This window comes from Enhydra lutris, unplaced genomic scaffold (genome assembly GCF_002288905.1).
Source record: "Enhydra lutris kenyoni isolate GAN:26980312 unplaced genomic scaffold, ASM228890v2 scaffoldscaffold17, whole genome shotgun sequence".
Lineage (NCBI taxonomy): Eukaryota > Metazoa > Chordata > Mammalia > Carnivora > Mustelidae > Enhydra > Enhydra lutris.
This window is the reverse complement of record NW_019154101.1, coordinates 37,204,300-37,224,457: the sequence shown is the minus strand read 5'-3', so window position 1 is coordinate 37,224,457 and position 20,158 is coordinate 37,204,300. Positions and strand designations below refer to the sequence as shown.

The following is a 20,158-nucleotide window of genomic DNA, read 5'->3' as shown; positions in this document are numbered from 1 at the left end:
ATCTGGCCACTGATACCACATGTAAAAACACAAAAATAAATATCCTTACATTTTACAGTATGACATTTTCTAAACACCTATGAAGGAACTACATAGGATCACAGAGTAAACTAGAACTCACTTATTTAAGAGGCCCCCCAGAGGGTGGCTTTTGAATGAGGCATTTGAATAAGGCTAGGAGCCTTCAACACAAAATAAGACTCTGATTCATTCTCCCAGCTCTGAGTCAATACTTGCAATAGTTAAAAAAACTTAAGGGCATATGTTCGTTTACAACCTCAAGAGTTCCCTGAACGAAATTTGAAACTGGCTCCCATATACAAAAGACAAGGAGAGCCCAGAGAAAGAGCAGAAGCAGACCACTCCAGGTTGATAGGTGGCAGGTTTGATCAGCAAGGGAACTTACATATGAGGCTTGCCTTGAGGAGCAGCAGGACAAGTAAATCTCTGCACCTGCCTCAAATTCTACACAGTGACATGTGTAAGAGCAATTACAGGGGCGCCTGGGTGGCTCAGTCGGTTAAGCATCTACCTTTGGCTCAGGTCATAATTCCAGGGTCCTAGGATGGAGCCCCATATTATGCCCCTTGCTCTGCGGGGACCTTGCTTCTCCCTCTCCCTCTGCCTGCTTGCGCACTTGCTTGCTCTCGCTCTCTCTATCAAATAAATAAATAAAATATTTTTTTAAAAAAAGAGAGAAGGTACACATTTTGATCCACCCCAAAGCTTGTATAATCAATGAAGAAATGAAAATCCTTTCCTTTATCTTCAAAGACATTATAGAGCTCAAAGACACTACTGCAAATAACTCAAGGACTGTAAGAGTGGGAGTTTGGTGTTTGGCTTGGTTTAGTTAAATATATACAAGGACATCTCAAGACCTCTGGGGCATATTTATAGATCCTCAAGGAACTTGCTATAGTGGTCAAAAAGTCACTCAACTCCTAATTCATCTTTGACATAATAAACAATTATTCTTTTAAAATGAGTGCATTTTAAAAGAATGATAGGCAAATTACTTTGTGTCAAAAGAAAGTCTAGTTATATTAAATATAAGTATTAGATGTCACCTACTTAAAATACAAAAAGAGGGAGGGAAATACATATGTAATATTGTCTCTAATCTTAAAGAATATAAGAAAAGTAGCAAAACGTTGATTATGTTTCATACTTTGTATCATATCTTAGAAATCACCCCATATTGATACAGGAAAAAAAAAAACTTGATTTTTTACCTCAAATTATTCCACAGTATGAATAAATTATAACTTAACTAAAAAGAAAAAAAAAAGGAAAACTAACATACAGGATTGGATATGAGAATTTTTTCCCACCATGAGTCAAAAAACATATCTTAGAAATAATTTCTTAGAAAATACACACAGTAAGTTTTTACAATGACTTGATCAAGGACTCCATGTAAGACTTCAGGATATGACATTAGACTTACAGCAGGAAGAGGTTAAGTACACTGAGTTGAAGACCAAGGCGCTCAACGAAGAAATACTTTGCTGCTGAATATTTTACTATGATCCTCTGGCTTAAGGGGACATGATAAGAAATGCACCAAATTTCTCACTCCCCTGACTGCCATGGTTTTACCTTTGCTCAACATAAGCGAAACTCTTCAAAATATAAAGCAAAAGAAAAAATGTCCAATACCAAGAATCCATTGCCTTTTTAAAATGTTTAAATGGAAGTGTTTGTAGGTAGAAATAAACTTCAACATTTGACTATTATTAAAAACTCTCCTCTGAAATGCACAGACCATTTTCATTTCAGTTCTAACAGTCTTAAACTGGCTTTCTTTATCCATAAAGCTATGGGGCTTGTTAAAACTCCAGACGCCCAGACCCCTCCCGGCATGACTGAATCCAAATCCAGAAGAGTGGTTCTGATGTGCAGCCTGAGTTAGCAGTACTGCATGCAGTGAGCCCAAAACCCAACTCGCAAAACAAAAGCATACTTATAGAGGCGCCTGGGTGGCTCAGTGGGTTGGGCCGTTGCCTTCGGCTCAGGTCATGATCCCAGGTCCTGGGTTCGGGCCCCTCATCGGGCTTTCTGCTCAGCGGGGAGCCTGCTTCCTCCTCTCTCTCTGCCTGCCTCTCTGCCTACTTGTGATTTCTCTGTCAAATAAATAAATAAAATCTTTAAAAAAAAAAAAAAGCATACATATACATCTAGGTAATTACTGAATTAGTGTTAAATAACATGACTCACACATAACTCACGAAGAACAAAAGAACCAATCCATGAGTATCAACCTCAAAATGCTAACCCCCCATCCCCAGTATATGTTATGTATATCATATACCAAAATCTTAACTAGGAAGTAGAATGAAAGAAATTCTCAAACATTAAAAGTATGGAATTAAAAAAGAATATCTACACAGATAATACTTTTTACACTACAGCAGATGTATTTATTTCAAAGTTGTACCACTTCAGAGATGCAAAGTCCATTTTTCATTGGGCTTCTCTGCTATGTAAGAAATGTCACTAGGTGCTTTTTCTGTTCCTTGAAAAAAAATTTGTTACATAATTAAATGCTAAAATTATTGAACTCAACAGAAATCATAATAACTAACCAGGCAGGCCCCCCATTAAAAGAAAAATTCATTTGAAAATATTCACCTATGAAATATTATTCTACTGCTTTATACTTTGAGCTCAACAGCTGTGACAGAACCAATTTCTTTTTTTAAAGAAACTGAGTTCTCAAAACCAATGTGAGACCATACCATCTCAAGCCTTAATCTTAGCTGCCACAGGAGCACTCACAAAAAAAAAAAAAAAAAATTCTTCCTATTAACCAGGCCAGGAGGACAAGCTTCTGATAGAGAAGACCCACAGGATTTAAATAAACTTTAAACAGATGGTTGTTCAAAGGCCCCAGTGCCTCCTAGAGTTGACACGTGCAAATCCAAGGACAGAGAAAGCAAAAGTGAAAGAGCTAGATCTGGCTTAGATTTCTCAGTCCACAAGCCATCATTTCAAGAGTAAATAGATTTTAAAAACTCATAATGACTCATATTTCAAATACTGACTTGAGTATATTTATTATTAAACAATCGAGGCATACAAAAAAAATAAAATAGTAATAGAGTCAATACCTCTGCCTACACACACAGCTTAAGGGACAAACAATTTGGCCAATACATCTGAAACCACCTGAGTACCCTTTCAAAATTAAATTTTAACTAATATTTACAACTGCTGCAATGAACTCATATGTTCCCTTGTTCCCAGAAAATCATCATATCAGCATCTAGTTCAAACTTCTGGCCTCGGGGCGCCTGGGTGGCTCAGTGGGTTAAGCCTCTGCCTTCGGCTCGGGTCATGATCTCAGGGTCCTGGGATCGAGCCCCGTGTCGGGCTCTCTGCTCGGTGGGGAGCCTGCTTCCTCCTCTCTCTCTCTGCCTGCCTCTCTCTGTCTACTTGTGATCTCTGTCTGTCAAATAAATAAATAAAATCTTTAAAAAAAAAAAACAAAAAAACTTCTGGCCTCAAGTAAGGTTCAATAAAATTGAGTTTTCCATTCTGTCCATAGAATTAATGTACTTCCATTGCTTAGAACATTCTCAGCAATTCAGGTTTCCTGATTGGGATGGATCACCTACAAGCTTCCACAGGCACAGTAACAGGTCACGAGAATTGCATTAATACAGAAAACTTTTCTACAATTGCACTACTTCAGCATAATGAGGCGACAACATGGAGAATATTTTTACACGAATTACAAGAATAGCTGCTCTCCGCTGTCAGAGTTGAATTTCCAAGAGGGTTACCATCCCTCCCCACAAATCCCCAGGGCTCATGGAAAAAAACAAACCTGCTCAAAGAGCTCCCACCAAAGCACAGGTATTCCAGCCAAGTAAAGCTACAGAGGGGCGGGGGAGAGAACAATTTTTCAAAGTCCTTTAAGCTGTTCAGAAAAATCCCCTCACAGGTATTTCTTTAAATTCAAGAGAAAAAAAGATCAAGGAATCCCTCAATGCAACATAACCAGCGTCCTCCTAAAGGAAGACCACTAAAAGATAAACAAATAAGGTGATCTTCCTCATAATTCTTATTAAACTGAGTCTTGTTAAGCAAGTTCCCTTTATTGCAAACAGTGTATTTTCAGGAGACCTGCTATAAATATAACCAGGTATAATATTCCATATTAAATAATTCATTTTATTTTTATTTCACTGGCCTCTCTTTTCTTCCCTCCCCCAGTCCCCCACCACCACCAACCCTTTCGATCCCAGAGATAACCATCTGGGCATCAGACCAGGGCTTAAACTGTGCCAAATCGCAGTGCATCTGAAATCCACTACTTTTTTTTCACCAGCCAGTGAAAAGCCTTGAGCAGCAGTCAGAGGAAAAAAGAAAAGGGAATTTACATCAGAAACAAATTATCAATTTCTCTGCCTTCCACCCAGAAGAGTGCCTGTGGTCTGATTATCTCCCCTTTGTTAACTCTTAGAGAAAGTGACAGAGACTGGAGCCAAGAAGACCAGGACAAGCCTGGGAGAAGCAGGCTGTTGTCTCCTACAATTGGCCCTCCCTTGGCAGGGCTATGATGTCAGGAGGCCTAGAGAAACTCTACCTCATGGTCCAGGGCCCCAACCCTGGTGGATATAGGGAAGAGGTAGAGGGATGTATAAGCCAAATTAATACTGTGCAAAATTTGTAAGCAATAGATCAGCACAAACGAAGAATCATCTAGCGGCAACGGAATAAGCTACCTAATAAATTAGGAGACTCAGCAATATGTAAAGGTCAAATGCAGAACTCTAGATCACCTGAGTTCTAATCCCAGCTCCGTCACTTTCTAGCTCTGTAGCCCTTCTCACTGACTAAGCATTCATTGCTCATCTACTAGGAGCTAGGCCCTGGGCCTGATGTCAGGGACGTACTGGTACTTGCTCCTGTGGAATTAAATTCTAGTTGGAAGGACATTAGCGCACGTGCACGTGTATACACACACACACACACACACACACACACACAGACATACGAAGAAAAATGCCAGATAGCAATAAGAACATACAGGGAACTTAAATATAATGATACAGTCAGGAATGCCTCGGAGATCTATTTTCTCAAGTCAGCAGGGAAGACCTCTCAAGTGATGACATTCAAACCTAGATTTAAATGACAAGAAGAAGCCTAACAGATAAAGACAAGGAAAAGAGGGATGTGCAACGGCCCTGGCCTTTGAAGAAATACAAGGAAGGCCAGTGTGGCAAACTACTTCTATGTGACTTGTGTTTGTCATCTGTAAAATCATGGTTGTAGGATTAAACTCATAGCATTGTATCTGCACGTAGTCTACGCTCAACAAATGTAAACCGCCAGAATTATCAACATCATCACCATAATCAGTGTGATCCCATCACCGGACCAGTCCAAGCAGGGCCTGGGTACAGACATGTCACAGGCACGGCCGGCTGTATGGCCTCTAACGTTCCTTCAACCATTAGACACCAGGATTAGGCAAGAACAGAAAAGGTGAAGAAAGAAATGATAAAATTGTTACACTCCAGCTTCCTGCCCAAGGCCTTTTAAAAAGGATACTGAATCACACAATAGTGTGTGGGTCACCTCATTCATTCAATAAATGGCCCTTTCCCGTCTTTCTCTCTCTCTCTCTCTCTATATATATATACACACACACATATACATATAATCTATTGATTCAAAGCCCCAAATAGCCAAAATCCTTACCTATAACTAGTTGACACCCTGCCTTTAGCCCTGAGGTTGACCCTCATTAAGGGGTCTATATGCCAAAAAACAATTACCACAACAGCACTGAGAACAGAAAAGGATGATATATAGTCTCCATTACTGGCTTTAAAGTGTGTTAGCCATTATAAGAATGAAATAGCAACAAGGACATTCTTTGACTTTATATGCATCTCAAACTGTTTTATTATTTCATGTTTAAAATGTCCCAAGCAGAAGCTTACACATCACACACACCCCTGCCAATATATTTCACACACACACACACACACACAAAACAGAAACAAAAACAAACAAACAAACAAAAAAAACCTCTAATTCTTGGTCTACTCTCTCAAAATCATTACTAACTTGTTAAGCTTTCTGAAGCTCACTAATTGAGGCTATCAAACAATGCAGTCTTTTGACAACAAACTTGACTTATGTGTCTTTCACTTAGGAACAGAAAGGTCTACTTTTATCCAACCCTTAACCATTAAAGGTCATATCCTTTCGAGTTCTTTTCTAAAATTCACTCAAATCCAAGACAAGGATACTACAACCGTAAAGAAGTGTGCAGTTTTTACACTCGTGACATTACTTCATCACTTTCCCACTGTCACACATCCATTTAGATGGTGCAAAGGACGTGAAAAAATATTTAAACCTCACACAGAGCATAAAACAAATTAATACTGAATAAGGGTAATATAAACAATCCTAATAACTTAAATGCACAAATATTTCTCCTAGGCCAGCTTTTAGACTGTCGAAACTCAAGTTTGGGGTGGAAAGAAAAGAATCTTCATAAACCAAAAGATTAAGTTTGTCGATATACTTTCAACATTAGTTTTTTCCCCACCCAATCTCTACCTCTCCCTGCCATCCAGTCCTCCAAAAGGAAGAAACATCGAGGAACAGATTAGAATTCAAGTTTTCTTATAGGAAAATATTCCTTTAAAAAAACTGAAAAGGCAACAAATTCAGCATAGAACACATCCAAGGAGGATCTTTATAGGTAGATGATGCCTTTGACAGGATATGAACTAACACTCCCTAGACACTATGTATATTTTAGAGTACTATAAGACGTTACCACTGTCTACTAGTATTCGCCGTAAAAGAATCAAAAAAGTGCCTTCCGGAAAGAGAGATTGGGACTAATAGGTCCATTCAAACCCAAACTTATCTACTGGCTTTTGCAACATAATCCAGTGACAAGAATGTGATTCGTATCTCAGCTATGCAACAGCTAGCTTTTCAATGTGTTTTGAAGTAGATGCCTCTGAAGTAACAGTCATAGCTTTGGTATTAAAACACTCTAAGCTGGGGCGCCTGGGTGGCTCAGTCATCAAGCATCTGCCTTTGGCTCAGGTCATGATCCCAGATCCCTGGGGTAGAGCCCCTCATAGGGCTCCCTGCTCAGTGTTAGGGTGGGAGGCCTGCTTCTCCCTCTCCCACTCCCCACATCCTTTTTTGAATTATGCTTCAGAACTTGTGCTATTTCACAAATACACTGGGAAATCATGACTTAACTAATCCTCAGTACTAGGTTTTTATGGTGTTTCCAATTTTTTCTATGATAAAAATGCTGCGATCGACTTTTTGCATATACATGTCTGTGTATTCCCTAGGGGAAAACTCTAAAAATAGAGTAATTGAGCCAAGTGGTATGCATATGGTAAAAACGTGATAATTTCTACCCAAATGTCCCCCAATAATGTACGAGAATTGTCAGTCTCTTTAAATGATAATATTTAATTTAAAGAAGAGTTTCAAAGTTTTATGTACTCATCATATATACCCAATATTTTTAAACTTATATATAATGACTTTTTTAAGGCTATGGCTAAAATACATAGTTATAAATATCAAAGGTCTTACTGTAATGGACACTGACTCAGAAAACTATCTAAGAATATACCACCTCACAATTTATAGAACATGACAAGCATGGATGTGTTGAGTGGTGTCTTTTATTTTTCTCTTGGTTACATTTACATATTTCCAGATATATTCTGTGCTCTTAAGAAGATATTAATAATCCTTTATATCTACCTTGCCCTTTATACTACTGAAACACTTAGTAGGTGCCTCACTAGCGCAGTAGGTAGCACGTCAGTCTCATATACTACTAGAACACTTAAACAAAAAGAAATTTAGAGGAATAAAACATCCTGAGAGTGAACTTTACCACTGGATATTAAGCTGTACCCCCAAAAGACCCTTAAAGTTATACAATAGTAGCTACATATTTAGAGCCAAGACTGTAATAACCAAAATCTTTACCCGTCAACTGATAACAGTATCACAAAGGGAAAGGTGTGTCTTACATATGTATCTGTTAATTTACAGCTTATTTACAATACATATTTTTGCAATTTCAAATAATTAAGAAACAGGATCCTAACATAATATAAAGATAGTTCACACAGCAAAAACAGGGTTTAGCTTCCTTTTCTGTTTTTAAAGTGACACTGGATATAATTTTATACCTCAAAGTAACTCTCAAAGTTACTTAAGTATAGAGTTCACACCCAGGGTGGAGTTCTGTGTAATTTCCAAAGTTCAGAAAGGCCCTGCCTGCCCGAAAATATCTCCCCTTAGAGCCTGTCTCAGAATCGTTCCTTGAAGCTTTTAAAAAATACAGAAATTATTCAATAGGTCTGGACTAGAGCCAGTGCATCTGCATTTTTTTAAAACTCCCCAGTTGATTCATTTGTACAGCCAGAGTCAAAAAGCACTCAGTTATATAAAAGATTGAGGGAGGGAGTGGTATCCTTAGATTCCCAACTGAAATGTTCATATGAAAAGCATCAAGCTGCCCTAGGGGACCCACGCGAAAACTGAACCTTCGGAATACTTCTAAAAAGGTCCCAAAAGGAAAGCAAGGGTGGGGAGCCTGTTGACCCAACCCTGACCACCAAAAACAGACAGGGGTGAGGATATACAGTAAATGAAGCAAAACTCTAGAAGACCCACCTTGCCAGAAACGGCTACTTCATATTTTAAGCACATAATCCCTTCAACTTCATAAAACAGACAAACAAGAAAAAATTGCTCATCTGTGTGTCTGTGTGGAAAGGGGTGGTCTCCTCAAGGAAAAGCATTCAACCACAGGTAGGGGTTTCACCAAGCAGTGCCCATCAACATATAATAAGACCAAAACGGATTGGCAATTAAGACAATACTCAGAGACAGCTCATTACCTTTTACAATGTAATAATCATTTGTCAGAACAGTGTTTCTCAAAAGAAGTTTGTCTCACAAGAACAAGCCAAAAAACATGTCTTTTAAGTGATTTATACATAACCCATCATTTTCTTAAGCTTCTGTTACCTACCAGATCTGGACTTAATGATGTCACTGAACTCATTCTGCCCGTCATCTGGCCTGGCCTCGTGTTCTCCATACGTGGCCATCTTTGCTGAGTTTCAGTGTAATCCAAAGAGGGTAGTAAATCCTCTTCTTAAGACTTCCAGTTTTCTATAATGGTCCAGGTCGACATCAATCCCTAAAAAGAAAAGGGAATGTACTGACTTGGGAAAAAATGTATACATACATTTTTATTTAATATAAATAATCATAGAGTTATCCATACTAACCATTCATTCAGCAACTATTTATTCAGCATTTTCTATTTGTAAGGCACTGATCTGGGCAATGGGGATATGACTAAAAAGGAAACCCAGACTCTGCTATGATGAAGTTTCTAGACACTAAGCTGTTAATTATGTAATGAATTATTTCATTATAATACTGATATGTCACAAATGTACACATGAGAAGCATAGAGTCATATGAGCAAACAGCAGAGGACTCGGACCTGCCCGGGACAATTAGAGAAGGTTTTCTTGAAGAAGTGATACTTGAGCGAAGCCTTCAGTGATGAGAAAAATTTAATTAGCAAAAAAAAAAAAAAAAAAGAGGTGGGAGGAGAAAAATAAGAGCCCTCCATGTCAGGAAGAATCATGGAGGATTCAAGAGGCTGAGCCTGGGTCTTTGGAGAGAAAACACCCAAGAGAGAAATCTGGCAAACTAAGTGAAGTAGGTAGACAGGACTGGCGACAGGGCATTGGAGACCAGGTCAAAGCTCTTCATCTTTCTCTGAAGAGGAAGGGAGATCTAAAAGATGGTTTTAAGCAGGGAAGTAACATGATCAGACCTGCCTTCTGAAGAAATCACTCTGGTTTGTAGGTGGACGAGAATGATGAGTAGGAAGCCATGAAGACAACAGCAGAATATAGCAATTGTTCATTCAAGAACCTAGGCCATGGGCACATGGGTGTTGAAAAAAATTTTATTTCAATTCCTCTGTATATCTGAAACTTTTCCGTAACAGAATTTTGGGGGAAATTATTCCTAACTTTCACCAAGTGATCAAACTTTATATAACCAATAATGGGGCATCATGTGATACAAAAGGGAATATACCACATCGTCTATGTAGTATCCTCGTGAAGCTGATCATGAACAGACAAATCTAGACTGGATGGTCTTTAAAATAAACAATCTGGACTATTTATAATTATCAACATCATGGAAAAAAAACACCTGAGGGAGAGGGAACTTTGTGGGTTAAAGAAGACTAAAGAAACATGACAACCAGTATAATCCTTGACTGAATTTAGACTTTAAAAAATAAATGTTTGGGGGATAATATGAAAAATGTGAACTAAAGCTATATATCAGACAATATTTTTCTATCAATATTAAAGTTCCTTAGTATCGGTTCATAGTTTTGTCATTATGCAAGTATATCTTTCCAAGTATCTTTGATTATAGGAGACAACTGACAAAATATTTACCTCTGAAGTGTGATAATGACTTCAACTTCAGTTCAAACAGGACAGCATATGCCTGTCTATCTATGTATAGGTATCTCTCTACCTATATGTACACATACAGGGAGAGAGGGAAAAAGAGAAAGAAAGTAAATGCTGGAAAATGGTAAGTGGGGAGAAAGCATATGGGTGTTCTTTCTAGTATAATATTACAGGCAGGAAATGACTGTGGTCTAAACAAGGGTACATGAAAAGAAATGGGTAGATATGTGGGATATTTAAATATCAAATACAGAAGGCCAGTAGCAATTGGGGACTGACTGGATAGGAGTTGTCCAGAATACTAAGGTGCAAAATGACTGCCCAGTTTTGGTTTGGGCAACTGTGTGGAGGGTGAGTCATTCACTGAGCTGGGGAACACTGGCAGATAAGCCACTGTTGGAAGGAACCATGAATGTGGTTTGGACTTGCTGAGTTTTAGGTGCCTCTGAGTTATATAAGGGCAGATAACAAAGAAGACAGTTGGATATATAGGACTGATCTCAAAAATGGCGTGGATTCAATAAAAATCTGGATAGTTACACATTATACCCACTGACACAGATTTTAATCTAGAAGGTACATCATATGAATTCTGCTGAGGATAGCTATCACTCGATAAAATAATTTTAAAGATTTCATTTTATTTATTTGAGAGAGAGAGAGAGCACCAGAGCAGAAAGAGGAGGAGAAGGGGAATGGGAGGGACGAGGAAAGAATCTCAAGCAGACTCAGCACTGAGCTCGGGAGCCCGACATGGGGCCCCAGGTAGGCTCAATCTCACAACCCTGAGATCATGACCTGAGCAGAAACCAGGAGTCGATGCTTAATGGACTGAGTCACCCAGGTGCCCCAGCAATAAAATAATTTTAATCTTTAGTAATTAGAATCATCTGTAGAATTTAAAGAATTGAGGATTATACTCGGCACAACCACCTTTTCTTTAAGAATGTCAATAATGAGAGCCCTGCATTGCCCTAACAGTTCCTGGAATATATTGCCCCTACAGCCCAAACACAATCAGAATTCAGTCTTAAGTTCAGCAACTTGGCTGTATCCTAACAGCCCCTTAAGTGGACCCTAAATGCCAATTAAATAAATTAGTCATTTAGTTGGGAATGTAACTGTCAACACATCCAAATAGTAACCTGCAAATAGTGGATATTAATTCATATATTACAACATATATCAGAACAAGAGTTTACTGCTAGCTAGGATTAGGCAATTTAATTATTTAATTCAAGGACACACCATGTGGTTTTATTATTTAATAATATGCTTCATTTGGCATACTTATGTAATAGTATTTTATGTTTAATTATCTGTAACATTCAAAGAAATACCATATTATTTTATAATATAAGTATATGTAAAAAATAATTATTATATATTTTTTCCTGACCAGTTGGAAAAAGGGTGTGTTCTAATAATAAAGAAGTCAAAATTACCTTAGAAAAAAATGCTTTAAGTATTTAACAGTTTGAGGCAGAAGAAAACTGGTGGACTACTAAAGATTTAGGAACAATTTTTCTCTCTTAGAGAGAGGACCATGTGGATTAGATCATCAATCTGCCAACGTTTGAGTATAAAATCTTTCTCATTTTTTTTAAGATTTTATTTATTTATTTGACAGAGATCACAAGTAGGCAGAGGCAGGCAGAGAGAGAGAGAGGGAAGCAGGCTCCCTGCTGAGCAGAGAGCCCAATGTGGGGCTAGATCCCAGGACCCTGAGATCATAACCTGAGCCCAAGGCAGAGGCTTAACCCACTGAGCCACCCAGGAGCCCCTCTTTCTCATTTTTTTATATTGCTCTACTACTGTTAAGACTTTCAGGATTATTATATGACTAACTTCCTTTTGGGGGATACCTACCTGTAAAAGATTTGCTGAATTCTTAAGTGCATTTTAATTTATTCAAGAACTTAAAGCTTTGTTCAGACGAATGCATATAAAATTTTATTATGGAAAATGAGGTTGGTCCAACAAAAATTCTCTTTACTGGAAAGCAACTAACTACTCCCTTTAAGAGAAAATCTGACACTCTCCTTCATAACTAGTCTTAGCTAAGGGTCTTCACTTCAACACTTGCCAAAGACCTTCCCCACTCCATAAAAAAGAAAAGTAAACTGTTTACACCAGACTTCATTTACACATGAATATTTATCATTTTTTTTATTTTACCACTCTAAGATAATTTCTCAAATTTTCTCTTCCTGATCATCAAAAGCCGTTATACGCTACAAAGATACAGCAGAAAGAGGGTCAGAGGACAAGAAAAGAATGGGAAGGAGAGCGAATCAAAGAAGGCCATTTGAGCAGTGAGAGCCACTGACTGTCACCTGTTGCCAGGAATGGGTAGGGGACCCCAGGTAAAGTAGCACACAGAAAAAGATACCTCCTGCTAAACCTCTACATGCTGCAGCTACTTATAATTGGTTGTCAGGAGACAGAATCAAAGTTTCTTCACCCACAGTGTGCCTTGGTGTGGACCTTCCCAGGGCACATCTATAGAGTGTAAGAGAGACCATCTTCCACACAAAGCTGGGTGAGAAACTGAGAATAGATGAATGGGATATTATTGCCTTAGAAGCTTTAAGCCCTATACAATAAATTGTCATTTATTGTTACCACTGTTCCAGATCTCTGTTCCCTCGGAATTATGCTTTGCGAAGTTTAGCCAGATCCCTCGATGAAACCAATACACTTAACTCTGCATTCAGCAACTGTTTCTTCAGAACATGTCTGTCTGGCTGTCATATGGAACACAAGCCATCCGGGTGTGGCGATAAACTTCGGGGTGAAAGGGTAGGGGGGTGACCTTAAAGTTAATGTTTCAATTTTAAAACAATTTGGCAATTATACAATGTAAGAATACAAGTTCCTTCCACAACGTGTAATTATGATGGAAATGCCGTATAGGTCCTTGCGCTGAAACTATCCATGCATTTAAACTAGAAACCAAAACCCAGGAATGCTGAAGATAGTGGAAAGGGAAGGGAAAGGGCCAAGAATTTGTCGCTCTGCTTGAAACAGTACAAGAAACCTGCCAGTGCCAAGAACTGCCATTCACTCTCGGAAACGCTCCAAGGGAAGGTTAATACTTCGGTGATTAATACTGTTTACAGCGGCAATAAATTTTAGGTGAACACCCAAAGGAAAGTTAAAGAGCTGTCTCATTGGTCCCATAAACTCGGGTAGAGGGGGCGGGGAATGACTGTGCGTAAACCATGGCCCTGGCCGCCCGGTACCCGGGAAGCTGAAACACCCACGAGCTTCGCATTCTTCCAGCCCTCGCCTGACCCGCAGCACTCCCCGCAGGCCGCTGCCGCCACGCCCACCAGGAACAGCCCGGAGGCGCCAACCGCACTTCCTGAGGCCTGTGCAAGTTACAAATGAGTGGATGCGGCTGCTGCCGCGGGTCCTAGAGGCCGCAAGACCCGGCCCTAGCCGGGACGGGAGAATCGAAGCTTATGCAAAGTCGGTGCGTTCCAGCCGGAGCAACCGGTGCACTGGCCCTCCCAAACGCGGCATGAGGAACTGACCCGCGAGGCCCCGGTGACCCAGGTGACGTGGAGGCTGGGAAAGAGGAGACTTGCCCCGGGACAGCCCAGAAAGCGGAGCCGATCGCCCCAAGTTCGACCTGGGGCTCTCCAGTTCAATGTAAAACAAAGTGCGGATCCTCGGGCTCTTGGAGGTCGGCCACGTTTTTTCCTTCCCTTGAAACCCTGGAAGGATTGGGAATCGGGGGCTTGGGCGGAAAAAAAAAAAAAAAATTCTCCCTTAACAGCGTGCCTTCTAAAAGTTGCACAGCCTAGAATTCGTGCTTTGTTGGCTGTGTAAGTGGCCTTGGGCAACCAGAGCCTCGGACCCAGGGCCAAAGACTTTTCCCACTCCATTAGCTCACCTGATGTAGCAAGAGATGCCGAGAGTCCGGAAAGCAGAAGAGGCTGCCGTGGGGACTAAGCACCGACTGGCCGCCCCTGTCCCCTCCCTGGAGCCCCACCCTCAGGAGCAGCAACGGCGCGGAGGGCTAACACGGTTTCTGCCAGGCGGGCGCCTGCGAGCCGCTCCTCTGCCGGTCCACCACACCGCCACCCGCTCCTGGCTGACACCTCGGGCCCCGCCCTCCCGGGGCCGGGGTGTGTGTCACAGGCCATCTTAGGAAACCGGCCCCTCTTGGAGATCACAGCGCGAAGCACGCGACCCTCTCACGCAGAGGGGGAGGAGGGCTGGGGGAGCCCGGCGGCTGCACGGCCGGGGTCTGACGAGTTGGGGGCGTTCGCTCCCAGACAGACTGCGAGGACCTCCGAGCTCTCTCCACGTTTCTGGCACCCTCTCTCCCGCCGAGGGGAGCTGAACTCAGGTTCCGAGGAAAGTGCACACGAAAGTTGGTGACATCTTAAGACTCAGACTTGAGGAGAACAGGACGCAGGGTGGGAGCCGCGGAAAGTCCATCCTCCCCGCAGCCCACGCCCCACCGCCCCGGGGGCTGCGGTCACATCCCACCGCCCGAGGCGGAGACCTCGCACGGGCTTACCTGCTTCCTGGACCCGCGGGCCCGCGTCGCCTGCCAACCTCCGCCGCGTCCCCAGCGGGCCGAGGGCTCCTCCGGGCGTGTTTGGGTCGGAGTGATCGCGGGGGAGTGTGCGAGCGTGAGTTCTGTGGGGCGACGTGTTTCAAAAAGGAAATGCGAAGAACCAGACAAATCCGAAAGAAAAAAAAAATTTTTTTTGACACCCGATTGAAACTACGCCCCCGACTTGTGCAATCTTCCTGCTCCGGTAGTTCCGCCAAAAAACAAAAACAAAACAGTCCAAGTGCAAACCTGGAACCGGCGCGCAGGCAACCAAGTTTGCCAAACACTAGAGAGTTTTCCGTCTGCAGAAGTGACCCAAAAGAAAGGAGGTACCACTCGCCGTGGTGCCCCAATCGGCTTCGGGAGCCAGAGGCTCCTCCTCGGCCTCGGCGGGAGAAAGCCCGCGGCCGGCTGCGGCTGCCCGCTCCCCTCCTCCGAGGAAAGGCGACTCCACAACTTTGTGCGCGAGCCGCTGGCTGCAGCGGCTCCTCCTCCGCCGCCGCACCCCCGCCCCCCCCGACCGCCGCCGCAGCCGCGGGCCTGCCCCTTTGTTGGAGAGCGGCGCAGGAGGCCGAAGAGGGAGGGGGCGCGGGAGCGAGCGGGGGCGCCCTGCGGCCCCTCGGGTAAACGGACTCGCGCCCCGGCACCCCGGGGCTTGCTCTCCCCAGGAGGAGGCGGCCGAGCGGGACTGCTTCCCCGGCCGGCGCCGCCCCCGGTGCTCCCACTCCCGCTCGGCTCTCGGCTTCGGCCCCGCCGCCGCAGGCCCGGCAACTTTGTTCCGGGAGAGCGGCCCCTCTCGGCTCCGGTTCGGCCCCGGTTCGGCCCTGGCCCAGGCGCACACCGCGGGCTGGGCTCCTGGAACGTGGCACCCCGCGTCACCTGACCGCGCGCCCAGTCAATCAGCGCCAGCCCTGCGCGCCCTCCCCTCCCGCAGCGGCCCGCCGGGTGCTCTACTGGCCCGGGGCAGCGCGCCGGGAGCGAGAATGGGCGCCTCGCACAAACACCATCCCCTTTATTCAGATTGCCGGAAAATGGGAGTCACGCCCCCACCCCAGGCAACCCACGTAGTTCGAGTGGTTTTTGCTCTCTTCTAGAGGTAAATCTCCATTGCCCCCTCCACTCACCCTACCTCCGACTGCTGACGTTGCTGGTTTATAGGTCCTAGTTCCAACGGTGTATTTATTTTAGCTTTCTTAGTGTCGCTTTTAGTGTTAAAAACTTGACATTTCATTTTATATTCGATCATGCCTACAAACAGTGCCTATGCTGGCCTTATTTTTCTATTTTTCCGATATACACACATACAAACATGGAGAATAACATTTCATTCCTCAAGCGTTCCTCTGATTCTCTCACCAGATCATCACACCTGGGGATGGGGGGACAGCAACCTAAGTTCCTAGTTCTTGAAAAACAGAAAAGATGATTGATAAGCGAGCAGCTGTGGCTTATTGCTGGCTTAATATCTGAAAGTTAATTTACGATTTAGCAAAGATAAATCGCTAGGGGATTTAAATGCCTTTTTTGTTTTCCGGAAAGAATTCACTAATTTTTTATTAATTACAAAGTAAACGTTTCCCCAGTCCCTAAATGCTGTTAGGGACAGGGAATTTTCTTCATATAACCCCACAATACGTCCAGATGATTAACGTGAAATGGACATAATTTATTCATTCACTTTCATTGGCTCATTCATTTAGCAAATGCCAATTTATGGCCTGCCAGTTCCATACGCCCTGAGAATAATGCAAAGAAAAATCTGATAGAGATCTTGCCTTAAAGAATGTCAAATCTAGCAAGTTAGATAAGGCCTGTAAACAAGAAAGGATAGACAAGATCAGTGATAAGTGTCATTAAAAAAAAAAAAAAAGACCGATCAAGTGCTACTTGAGTCTTGTATCAAGGGAGACTGAGGTTTAACTGGTAATACTACAGACCCTTAAAGCTGTTCATCAGACCCTGTATCCTCTTGGTTGAGTTAATGGAAAGTCAGATTCCTCCTTTCAAATAAAACCACATTGAAGCATTTAAGGATTTCCTTGCTTGAAAGGATATATAAGAGAGCACTTTGTAAATCACAAAGTGCTGGACAAATGTTACTTTATTTAACTCAAAGTTTTTGAAAAACACAGTTGCTAGGGGACCTAGAATTTTCTAACTCTGAGGGGATGTTTAGTTAAGCCTTCCCAAAGGCCATAAGGAAAGAGTCGTAAAAACACAATCGCCATCCGGGCCCAAGTGACTCCACCCACACCCTCGGCTTCAGTGGCTACTGGTGCATTATGTGGAAGGTGTGCCCTGTTTCTAGCCCTTCTCCCCACATGCAGACTGATACTCTCTGTAGACCACCGGCAGAGACCAAACAAAGAACTTCCTGTTGTTGGGATGACCAGGAGGTCCCAAGCTGGTCCTACTCCCTGTTTCCTTTGCAAGTGAAGAAAACACATTTAGTGGAAGATTTTAACCACAGACGTCTTCGTTCCGGTACAGCAGACATTGTGGTCTGCCTTCCCAGCCTGAGAATCAAGTTGTGTGAAAAGTGGAAACACCTGCAACCAACATTCCAGCTGGGGTCCATGCACCAGGGACACTGGCTTATAATGTACTCAGTGGGTTTTGTCTCCCCACCTCAAAGAGCAATGTAGAGCATTTAGAGAAAGTGATAGGAAGGTGGCCCAGGGTCTATCATTAACTTAGATTCTGAATTGTCCCACAGTCACCAAGGAGTAATAAATCAAGAAAACTGAACTGCTGTCCCTGGGACAAAGCCCTCGATACCGGAGAAAATAATTATGAGTAGTATATATATTCAGATATAGAAATATGGGACACCTGGGAGGCTCCGTCGGTTAAGCATCTGCCTTCTGCTCAGGTCATCACTGCAGGGTCCTGAGATCAAGTCCCACATCGGGCTCCTTGCTCAGCAGGGAACCTGCTTTTCCCTCTCCCTCTGCCCCTGCTCATGTGCGTGCTCTCTCTCTCTCTCTCTCTCTGTCAAATAAATAAAATCTTTATTTAAAAAAAATATATGCATATGTGTGTATATATAATAGACATGACATGATTCTACCTAGATATTGTTCATATGTAGGGAACTGCATTCTAATGTAACAGTGGTAGAGAAAACTTTCTTACTAAACTTCACATATAATGAATATAGTATGTACAGCAGGAGTATATAAATGTAGTTTCTCTTTAAACAACAGAAACATAGGGGAATACATAATGTCTAAAAAAATAAGGAACTCCTTTAGCTTTACGCTTGGTGTTGACTATGAATAATGCCCCACGTGGAAGCATTCAAGAGAGGGACAAAGTTTTAGGGGATTCATCTTTTCTTATCTTTTCCAGGTCAAGAAAATGGCTTACACAGAATAGATACCAGAATATTTGCTAAATATTGTTGCTGAATTTGTCAGTGAAATATCTAGCATTTATTGTGCAAGTTGAAAATAGGTATACATAAAATAAAACTGTGATAAAATTAAGGAAGCTAATGATAATACTGCACGAAACTTTTAGAGAATAATTAGAATGTAGGCAGAGTTTCTCACAATTTAGTGAACTTAAGAATCACTAAGGAAAATATTTTAAATTCAGATTGTCTACTAATTCCCAGAAATCCTGGTTTGCTAGGTCTGGTGAGGCCCAGGAAGCAGCAGTTTAACAAACAGTTCTTGAAGTTAGATCAGGATGGTTGGGGAATCTTAGAGCCACTCTTCCCTAAGGAGCTGGCCTCAAATTGGCCACTTTGGTTGATTGGAGGAGGCGAGAAATTGCCCTACAAGAAAAACATTGACTACTGGATCGATCATAATTTCAAAATGCTCACAATTAGCCTTATGTCTTTGAATTCAAGTGTTTTGTTCAGTTGAGGCTCACCCTTGAGGTCACCAAGTGTCATTAACACCTCAGGAGCATTCTGGGCAATTCAACCTGCCCTAGGGTAAGAGCCTGGCTGGTTCTCACCAAATGCTCTGCAGAAGTCTGCGGGCGGTAGGGCAGGGAGGACAGGACTGTTGAAGGTAGGAGAGTTGAAATGCAGGATCCAAAGTCGCTATGGACAAAACAGAAAGACTAAAAGGTTGAGGAGAAAAGAGCAACTAGTAGAACAAAAAGAATAAAGGAGTCCCGAAAAGAGAAGGAAGAGGCCAGGAGAGAGTGCAGGGGCACCCCCAGACCCACCTCTTCACAGTGTGCTGCCCCTGAGAACCAAAAGCCTCTGACTAAAAGGAGTGTCCTGTGTTGTGGTTGTCAGACTTGTTACCCTTAGTTGGTTTCATGCACTTTGTATAATTTTGTGATGTTGGTACTGGAAGGGATGTTACAGTTTCTCCTTCAACCCTCTAACTATGTGGCTAAAGAAACGAATGACAAAGATGCAAAACAAGCTAGGGAGTGCATTGAAATAAAATAAAAATCTATTGGGGGAAAATGTCCAAATCACTAAGAAGTAAAGAGAGCATCCCTAGGTTATGTTAAGTTCATTGTTAACTTGCAGAAGGAACAGGAGGAGGAGAGCAGAAGACAGAGTTGCTGAAAGCGAATAAGGCTGGATTTAAGTTGCCTGAGTGCTAGTTATTAAATTGACAGTTATTAGCTGTGATGAGCTTGTGGAACTTGCTTAACCTTTAGCTTCCTGTCTACAAAATAGAAAGAATACCTCTCTCAAATGTTTTTGAGAATCGATGAGTTACTTGATATGAATCATTTATCACAGTACCCGAGGGGTGTGTGTGTGTGTGTGTGTGTGTGTGTGTGTGTGTGTGTGTGTGTTTTACTATTATGTTCCTTCCTCCTTTTTTTTTTAACTCAAGATGACATGCTGCCATTTTGTTATCATCTTCATTTATTGTTTTATTGAAGACCTTTCTGGAACTCCCATGTCTGCTGAAGGGCTGGGTGTGCCAATGGAAATAAGCCACAGTGGTTGTCTTCCAAAAGCTACTATCTAGTGAAAGAGACCAACATATAACTAGATAATTAAAAGTTCTTATGGGTACATCAGTACAGCCAAGATGTAACATGACCTAGAAAAGGGACG

General features: G+C 42.2%; 1 protein-coding gene across 1 annotated transcript in view; it reads right to left on the bottom strand.

The window, feature by feature from the left end:
- Nucleotides 1-15,154, bottom strand: part of LOC111147605 (utrophin) — a 552,279-nt gene extending 537,125 nt beyond the window's left edge. The window contains exons 1-2 of the mRNA XM_022503758.1: nucleotides 15,076-15,154; nucleotides 9,059-9,229 (exon numbers count right to left, since the gene is read on the bottom strand). Of these exons, the coding sequence (XP_022359466.1) occupies nucleotides 9,059-9,137 (79 nt within the window). The 5' untranslated portion in view covers nucleotides 9,138-9,229; nucleotides 15,076-15,154. The remainder of the gene's footprint in view (nucleotides 1-9,058; nucleotides 9,230-15,075) is intronic.
- Between the last annotated feature and the right edge of the window lie 5,004 nt (nucleotides 15,155-20,158).